The sequence below is a fragment of the Hemibagrus wyckioides genome, linkage group LG22, assembly GCF_019097595.1.
Source record: "Hemibagrus wyckioides isolate EC202008001 linkage group LG22, SWU_Hwy_1.0, whole genome shotgun sequence".
In the NCBI taxonomy this organism is placed as follows: domain Eukaryota; kingdom Metazoa; phylum Chordata; class Actinopteri; order Siluriformes; family Bagridae; genus Hemibagrus; species Hemibagrus wyckioides.
Genome location: NC_080731.1, coordinates 1,518,241 through 1,528,240, shown reverse-complemented (window position 1 = coordinate 1,528,240; position 10,000 = coordinate 1,518,241). Strand labels below are relative to the sequence as shown.

General features: G+C 41.8%; 1 protein-coding gene across 2 annotated transcripts in view; it reads left to right on the top strand.

The window, feature by feature from the left end:
* Window positions 1-6,656: 6,656 nt before the first annotated feature.
* Window positions 6,657-10,000, top strand: part of emid1 (EMI domain containing 1) — a 111,021-nt gene continuing 107,677 nt past the window's right edge. The window contains exon 1 of one of the 2 annotated variants that reach the window (XM_058375016.1): window positions 6,657-7,191. In XM_058375016.1, coding sequence (XP_058230999.1) covers window positions 7,028-7,191 — 164 coding nt within the window. In that variant the 5' untranslated portion in view covers window positions 6,657-7,027. The remainder of the gene's footprint in view (window positions 7,192-10,000) is intronic. The other variant, XM_058375015.1, reaches the window with a different exon arrangement.

Here is a 10,000-nt window from a genome sequence, read left to right as displayed (position 1 = left end):
AGACCAGGAACCAGCTGCAGTTTTGGAGATGCTCTGATCCAGTGGTCTAGCCATCACAATTTGGCCCTTCGTCAAACTCACTCAAATCCTTACGCTTGTCCATTTTTCCTGCATCTAACTGAGGACAAAATGTTGACTTGCTGCCTAATATATCCCACCCACTAAAAGGTGCCATGATGAGGAGATCATCAGTCTTATTTACTTCATCTGGAACTGGTCATAATGCTATACCTGATCGCTCTACATACTCCCTTGTTTATGGTAATATCACTTTCTATGTGAACTTTAAATCTTGTCCAGATGCACTGACAGGGGTGGACCATTTGGTGGCGCCACAAATCTTCGATGCGGTTCATGCACTGGACTTGAGCCAGAACTCAGGCCTTTCCAGCCTCGCCTATTTTTAATCTCTCAAGACAGATCTCTTTATTAAGTCCTCTGTGTGCTTGATTCCACATGACATTTCAGAGAGGCCTCAGAGATCATGAGAGAGAGAGAGAGAGAGAGAGAGAGAGGTCTGGGGGAACAGAGGGGATGCTTTGTGTTCTTTTAATTACAGTCTTAACGTTATTTCTGCAGATTGTGTTTCACCGACCCTCTCTCTCTCTCTCTCTCTCTCTCTCTCTCTATCTATCTATCTATATACATATATATATATATATATATATATATATATATGTACATATATATATATATATATATATATATATATATGTACATATATTTATATATATACCTCCTCCTCGTGTACACAGCCCTCTCTCTCTCTCTCTCTGTCCCTGAAGGGAGGATTCTCCAGCAACACATTTCCTGCAGAAAAGAAAGGAAACATCAGTCAGCTGTACGATGGGTCGGGGCCGTATTGTGTGTGTGTGTGTGTGTGTGTATGTGCGTGTATGTGTGTGTGTGTGTGTGTGCGTGCTATGGAGCCCAACCCGCTGTTGGAGTTGCGCTTTAAATCGGTGAGAGTGTTTGTAATTTATGTGTGATCGCCATATGTTTGTACTTGAATTTGACAGATTTCAGCTCGCTTAAACATAACCCGCCGGTCTCCAGAGGAACCCGGGACGTTCGTATAGAACTTGATATATATTTCCTGACTACAGGAGCTCCGGAGCTTGGAGTCTGTGGAAAAATTCACATCAGTATCAATTATTGACCGAACAGAGAAAGAGAAAAAAAAACATTTTCCTTTTTCTTTCTTTCGTTCCTGACTGAAGGAGTTGCCCAGTCTGAAGTTATTTCAGCTAAAGTTCACCTGCAGAACCTTTTGTCCATTTACACAGAGGTCCTTCCTCACAGATATTGTTCCACTGCCTGATCTGATCCACATGGCTGCTGCAAGAAACTGTTTACTAAGTAAAGAAATAAAACTCTTCATGTGGTGCTGTTACTGTGGTGTGATGAGTTTCTGCAGTCACTGTTTTTACAGCAACAATTATAATTTCTATTTTAAAACAACACGTCACACTGATTACCCATTTATAGTCACATTTAATATTATAGCAGCTATAAACAGTCATTCTCTCAACACCCTCTTTTTATTCCTCCTTTGAAGTGAATTAGACAAAAATATAAACACAGCTTGTTATGAGTTATAGAGAAACCGCGAAGACGCGTAAACTCCTCTGTCTTGAAGACTTCAGAAAGGTAACGCTAGAACTGGAGACTCCTTACACAAAACGTCCGCATATCACATCCGTTTACACGTGTTTTTAATCTGTTTATGTGGAGCGTCCACCGTAGTATCAGCGAATGAGCTGTTACTATGGAAACCATAACGAGTTAGAACTGCGACTTTGAGGCTGCTGGAACAATTTAACTTTGAAGGTTCCTTTTCAATAAGTCCGAGAGGAACTAGTCATTGTTTAGCTTCGGCGAGATAAATCTTAGCCGAAAACTCGACGCCACCCAGCAGCAATGAGGCGAGACGAGTGACCTGTTTCATTCAGAAGGTCTCATTATAAAACAAAGCTTAGCTCCCGTTAGCCGCAAGTCACAAAAAACACATTAATATATCTTACTCAGCAGCACTGCGCTCAAATCTGCACATGCTGGAGTGATGAGGAGGCGCTTTATTCCAGTACAAACTCTCTCTGTTTCCTCTAATCCCCCCACACTGATCCATACACCGGGGGATACATGCCAGCAAGTGCCTAACGAGTGCCCTAGTGACCCCCCCTCCCTGCAGAATCTGCCCCCGAGGAGGTCACCAGGGCCAAATATGTGAGTGTACACAAGCAGCTTATGAGGTTATAAAGAAAAGCTAGCTGTAACTCAATAGGAAAGGCGGGGATAATAGCGGGTTTTATGAAACGGAGGCACAAAGCCGCAGTGAACTCTGTCGAGACAATGAGCAGCGGGTGCACGAGGACATGAGGAGTGAAATGGAGCTCAGCGTGAACGAGTGTTTTCCTCCTGGGTTATTGTTAGCCGCCCGAGGAAGGGATTTACACGAACCCTAAAGTGCTGCAGTTACAGCTTGGCACCAATTTACACCTAAAAATAAATAATCCACCCATCACTTCCAGCCCTCCGCCTCCTCTTCCTTGTCTTCCTCCTCTTCGGCTCTTTAAAGCAGTTTCCACACTGGGAACATCTGGCTCAGAGACACTGGGTGAGGTTTAAGGATCGCTTGCACCTTTATTACCTGGCCACGAGAGTTTGCGGTCGACTTTGTTACGCTCAGACGGACGCGAGTCAATGGCTCTATTCATTTTGTTGCACGGACGAAATCACTCAAAGACACACGGGGGGATGAGATTAGAATGCCTTCAAGTGGAACTTGGGAAAACGTAGGAAGAAGAATCCACGATACCTTCGATGTCTGAGTGGTTTAAGCTGCTAATGGACTGGATGCGTCAGCTAGCTAACGACTGAGATGGACAATTTAACAAACTAGCATGCAGCTTTTATTTATTTATTTATTTATTTATTTATTTATTTATTTATTTATATGTAAAAGAATCATTTTGAACAACCAGATCACCTCAGAAAAGATTTTACACGAGTCGTACTTTAGCATTGATGTAAAAACTAATTTTTGTGAAGTAGCAACGTAACATCATGGCTTCTAAAACCAGGAATGCTAGCATGACCGGGACGAACCGTTCATACCTGGTAAACAAGATCAACACAAATACGTTAAAATACACCACACATCTGTGTCTGTATGTATAAAATCTCGATTTTCCCCTGCGCTGATATCTGATATCTAGCTGTTCTTCTCAGCAGACGAAGTACTAAAGTTTTATTTGTAGCTCTGGAGAGAGAGAGAGAGAGAGAGAGAGAGAGAGAGAGAGAGAAAGTAGGGTCACATGAGCACAGACGGAGCTTCAGCGGGTCAGACTGCCTGCAGGGGCAGGTGTTTAACTTGGAGTTGAACCACAGTGATGTGGTTTTCCAGAGTGTTTGCTCAGAAACCCTTCAGGACACTTTATTCACTGGGCACAAGAGAGACACTTCTCATCTCTCTCTCTCTCTCCTTAGGCAGGACTCCTCATTTAGAGGAAGAAGGCCAGAGTGAAGAGCATATACAATAAAATTCAACTTACCCTTTAAATGATGCGTTGTGGCCTTGAAACTTGTTCATACCTGGACGTGGATCTAGTAAAATAACAGCAGAGTGGATCTGCGTATTAAAAACATCTATAGTTCTCTAGGGACTCTAGTTTTCTAAATAAAACCATCATGGCTCCTGTCTCAGATCCTCTTTATCTGTTCGCACACATTTCTATACATTATCTAGTGTGAGAAAGAGCAAGCTTTTAGAAATGTTCATAAATTTGCCCTAATTTTAGTTAATGATGACATAACATTATGACCACCTGACTAATTTTGTGTTGGTCCCCTTTTTGCTGCCAAAATAACTCTGACCCCTCGAGGCATGATGGACTCCACTAGATCCCTGAAGGTGTGCTGTGGTATCTGTCACCAAGATGTTAGCAGCAGATCCTTTAAGTCCTGAAAATTGGCCTCCATGGGCCCCACCTCACAACTTAAAGGACTTAAAGGATACTCTTGATAGATACTGACCACTGCAGACCGGGAACACCCCACAAGAGCTGCAGTTTTGGAGATGCTCTGATCCAGTGGTCTAGCCATCACAATTTGGCCCTTTTGGTCAAACTCACTCAAATCCTTACAATTACACCTTACACAGGTGCCATGATGAGGAGATCATCAATCTTATTCACCTCACCTCTCATTGCTCATGAATGATTGGTGTAACTTCTTCTGAAAAAAAAAATGTTTACGATGTTTAAAGAGCAACAAATGAAGCAGTAGGTGTTTAATCTCATGTTCTTCATTAATAGCCGTAAACTAATCCTTATGTTCTAATCCTAATCCTAATCCTACAGATACATTATAAAAGCATTATAATGTATGTGTATTTATGTAACCAGAGCTTTAAAGACTGACAGATTTTAGATTTTAGCTGAACGTTCCTGAACTCATCACCAAACTGAGCTGCCAATCAGATAAGATTATTATTTGAAGTGTTTCCCAACAGAGCCGATAAAACACATCTCACTTTTCTAAATAAGACTCTCGAGTTCACAGCCTCACAGCCCGAGCAGGAAAAAGGACACATTTCCAGTTTCTTCTCCGACCTTCCACACAGCTGTGTGATGATGCAATGAAACAGCCTTCATGATCCGCAGATCTTTCATTTATACACAGAATCTTCAGACAGTAATGATTTAATCCTCCACACACACACACACACACACACAGGTGCAGTAATAATCCGACGTCTGCTCTCTCACAGGTCGAACGCCCCCCCCCCCCACCCCACCCCACCCGTTCCTCCAGAACCATTAACGATTTTATGACTTGTTTCAACACCTAATCATCAGGGTTCATTGACTCAGGTGTGCTTTATAGGGGGCCATTCAGCGGCTATAAATCCGTAACACTGTCACTGTTTGTTTTGTGGAATTTAATCTCTTCTATTCAGAGTCTCTTTACATACGGTCTTTAGTGTGGACGGACGAGCGGATTGCGTTTCTCTGCTCCTTTGAGAACGTGCACTAACCTAAATTGTTAGCCTTAACAGCACAAAATCGTTTAAACGGCCCACTTAGGTCTATAAATAACCACTCGGATTAAATTTGGAAGGAAACCCGTATCGCTTATCCACCGAACGCGAGCCGTCAGAGCTCCAAGTCAGACCAGGATGTTTCACTCGGCCGTGTGTATCGGCTCGGGAATCCACACGGCCGTATTTTAGACTTAACGTCATCGTTGGAATCAGATTCGTTTTAGTCGAATTTATCCTAGCAAACAGGCGAGAGCCGATCGTCCTGCCGGAGTCTGAGAAAACATCCGTAAGCATGAATTTTTCCTTCTTTAACTACAAAAAATGCTTTTCCTTAATGTTTACTTTAAAACATTTTTGTCCAGTGTTTCTAGCAAACCTTTCTTTTCTTTTTGTAGTAATAATCTGTGTTTAAATCAGAATATTTAACAAGGAAATACATTGTACAGAATTCTACACTGGGATGAGATTAATTCATCAACGTTATTTTTGATAAAATGAAGTCGATTAAATTTTTCTTTGTAGTGGCTTTGACACTAGCGCTGGTTTACATTCATTCCAATATACCTTAGCGTTTCATTAGTAATAGCTGGACGATTACTTTAAGACGATGTTTATGTAGCATGTGTGGGAAGGAGTCTCCAGTGTCAGCACTTTGTAACGGTCAGAAGCTGGAAAGAGAGAGAGACATTAAGGAGAAGCTGGAGAGGGAACAACTGTTTACAGCTGCTATAACTTTGACCTTCTGTAACTATAAAATAAAAAACTGTTGTTCTTTAATCAGTAAAAACTGTAACAGTTGGCATGATTAGTATAAGAGGAATAAAACAATTATAACTGTAATCCAACGGGAACAGGATATTAAATACACAATTAATACGCAAATACACGTCTCAGTGTGTTTATAAATGTATTTCATGTCGTTTCCTGTGACGTCACATCCATTAGCGATCATGCCAAAAGGTCAGGTTGTGTTTAAATGTCACTTCCATTGCTCTGTAACTAGTCAACTAGTACAACTAACATAACTGCCATGTCACACAACGCTATTTTGACGCAGTTTATTGCAGTCGCGTGCAGATTTTGGATCACGGCCATGGCAGCAGGTTTGCGGTGTCGTGATTTGACATTGTGCTAGTGGGGGAGTTGTGAGGTCTGGGGACGAAGCCAGTGTGTGTGTGTGTGTGTGTGTGTGTGTGTGAGAGAGAGATTAGAGAGGAAGCTGTGTGAAGGAATGGGGTTGGCTGAAGAATGGTGCACACACACACACACACACACACAATTTTCTTGCTATACTTATGAGGACCTAGCACTGATACAACAATTAAAGACTCTAATTAATGCCATGCTACACATAAATCTAACTTTATCCATAAAAACCAAAAGGAAATATTTAACTTATTTATTCATTTATTTAGCTATTTATTTATTTATTTTAACTTTTTGTTGTTGTTGATGTAAGAGATAGTTTTTCCTTGTGGGGACCAGCTAAATGTTCTCACAGTCACAAGCTCATATTTCTGTGGATCGCAGCGGTACCATTCGGTCCCCACCAAGACATAAAAACACGCCCAGCCACACACACACACACACACACACACACACACACACACTGTGAGGGACGCTATAAAGCTGCTCTGTTGGGTTTGCTCTTGTCAAAAGTGCTGAAGATGTGAGGAGGAGTGTGAAGGAACTGCTAAAGGAGCCGAAGGAACTTTCACACGTTAACGCGTTCCGTTCTGCTGGAGGAATCTCGGGACAGATTCGCTGATTCTTTCTACATTTTTTCTCATTTTTTAGTTCTCTCTCTCTCTCTCTCTCTCTCTCTCTCTTTGCGCAACTCTTAATTTATACATCTTTTTTTTAAAAGAAGAAGAAGAAAAAGAAACGTCTTTCCTCCTGAGCAGCCTGCGCTTAAAATTAACGCGATTTCAGTTTAGTTTCGTGTGTGTGTGTGTGTGTGTGTGTGTGTTTGACGTCGCCGTGATGGGCGCGTGTCCCGCAGGCTCGGTGTCCGCGCTTCACCGGTGCGGTTCCCGGAACACACTCCTGGTGCTGGTGTGTTTGGTGTGCGGGATAACGGGGACCTGGGGTCCGGGACTGTACAGCTACCACACCGGGACCTCGCGCAGCAAAGACCCGAGCAAAAGGTAGGCGGATTTTGCCACTTTAACTCCGACTCAAAGTTTGTGTGCAAAAGTTTGCGCACCCTCTCCCCGTCACCGCCAGCACGCTGTAATGGTTCTCACACCTGACATGACCTAAAAGTTACCTAAAAGAGTAGCCGCGGTCAGAAACATGAAGCAATCGATAATGAGCGAAAAGTGACCGCTGGTTTAAAAAAACTATTTATGAATAATTTAACAGGCTAGCGAGGTGATTTAAGTAGCCTTTATTTGTCACATACACATTACAGCACAGTGAAATTCTTTCTTTGCATATCCCATCTTTGAGGGTTGGGGTCAGAGCGCAGGGTCAGAGCACAGGGTGCAGTGCCCCTGGAGCAGGGTGGGTTGGGGGCCTTGCTCAAGAGCCCAGCGGTGGCAGCTTGGCAGTGCTGGGGCTTGAACCGCGATCTTCTGGAGCCTTAACCACTTGAGCTACCACCACCCCTATTATTTAAGCTGTAACACTGATCCCTAGTTCTTACTCTCATCATCTTCATCATCATCATCATTCACAAATTAACGCTACAAAGCTGTTCACGTCTCGATAAATCGTCTCGTGTCTCATTGTTGTGCAACAATTCTATTTCAGTTCATTATAGAGCTTTTAACGGTGGACATCTTCTCAAAGCAGTTTCACAGAAGAACAGAAACACAGAGAAGAGAAAATATAATGATAAAGTTTTATCCCTAATGAGAAGCCTGAGGTGACGGTGATGAGGAAAAACCTCCCTGTGAGATGATCTGAGGAAGAAACCTTGAGAGGAGCCAGGCTCTGAAGAGAATCTTCTTCCTCATTTAGGTGGACACTGGACAGGAAATAATGTAAATGTTGATAAATAATGTCCTTTCTACAACAGCAACCAAGAGGAAGTCATATTTAGTATAGTGTCAGATTTGAGGGTTTCATCAAATATCGAATTGTTGCCTTAAAATCGCGTCATGTCGAAATCTGACGTCTGATCTCCTTCCATTAGCTGATTGTTATTGAGGAAATAAATCTATAACCGGCTGGTGAGTCAAATAATAATCCAGTTTTTTAAACGGATGTGAACACGATTTTTTAGTTATAAAGTGTTTCAGCTGTAACTTTGTTATTAAAGTAGATCTTTTCTTCATCATCATCATTTACATATTAACACTGTAGGTTTCTGAACAAAAAAATCCCATCGTATCTTATCAGATTTTAGATGTGAAAATAGTCAGAGGTGCTGAGAAATGATACCTACAGTAAAGTTTAGATCATGCTTACTGTGGTGAAAGAACTAGCCAAGAAGATGTACTCAAGCAGATGATGATGATGATGATGATTTCAACTGATTCTTGAGTTTGATAAGATTCTCTAAAATGTAGCACATGAAACAGAAACAAAACACGAAGGTTCTGTATTGTTCACTGGCTTTCTGCGTACTTCCTTTACCTCCACGGCTCTGTAACCATCTCAGGAACCTCAGAGGAACCTCAGATGTTTTTATAGTGTCTTTAATTGGAACCCTGGTGTGTGTTCTCTCTTGTTATTGCGGCTCTTTATCACACTCTGGTGTAGACAAACATCTGAATAAGGATCTGCTTTCACTCACACCTTATAGCTGTTGCCAGATCTTATGATTTTTCAGCCAAGGAAAATCTTCAAATCTTAAAAAAAGAAAAACAAATGAAGCTGTGACAAAGACGTTGTGACAAATACACAGAAAGAATGAACAGAGAAGAGGGGAAGACTTTTTAAAATAATTTATGTTCTATGTTCCTTAAAAACACAAAATTGATCATTTCACATCAGCGTCATTTGTTCGCTCTCAACGTTTTGCTGTTTGTTATTTAGAAAACGAGTTTTTAAACCGGCACAATAAAAGCACAACGACGTAAACCTCGGAATATTTCCTGATATTTCATTCATCGTCCATGAAACTGCAGTTAAACCGACATGAGAGCTAACAGCTAGCATAAAAAACGTGAATGTGTCAGAAAAATGTTTTTATGACATAATTAATCACAGTATCAATATTATCATGTCACTCAGTGCTAATTCTCGTGTTTAGAGCTTTTTTCTCCTCGAATATTTCCGCTCTGAAATAACTCGAGTCCTGAAATTAAATATTAATAATAAATAAAATAAAGTGATTTTTCTGGTTCAGATGCAGTTTTCTTCAGTCAGGTGTGTTTGAGTGTCGTGTATAATCGGTGTTGTAATTTTGTTAGCCTGAAGCTCAGTGAGAGATCAGAGACGTGTGTGTGTGTGTTCTGGTTATAATTAGTCCCAGCTATAATAAATCCCTATTATTGATTCAGCAGAGCGTTGAGATCTGAATTCAACCTACAGACTCTCTCTCTCTCTCTCTCTCTTTCTCTCTCTCTCCTCATCATCCTCAGTTCATCTCGTCTTCAGGTCACAGTTAGCGCAGATGTTCCAGCTTCATTCAGAATCCTTTTCCCAGTGTTCAGCGACTCCGTTCACATCCAGAAAGAGATGTTAGCATATGAAACAAACCTCACATCCATCTTACTGTCACACATTGTGTGTCTGACACTCGACTTCCTCTTTCCTGGGGAAACACCCACCGCTCACGCCCATCCTCACCCTGCCTATTGTCTGTCTTAAGCGCCGACTAAGGACCTGCTTTCACTCGAAATCTAGCATTCTGTGATTCATCTCTTTTGAAGGAAACCTCAAAGGTTCAGAGGTTCCACAACAGCCTCATTAAGAGGCTTTCACCTGCACGGAACCCCAGGGTTCTTCCACTGGGTGTGGTGATGATGATGAACGCTCTGGAACTCCACTCTGAATCGACTCACC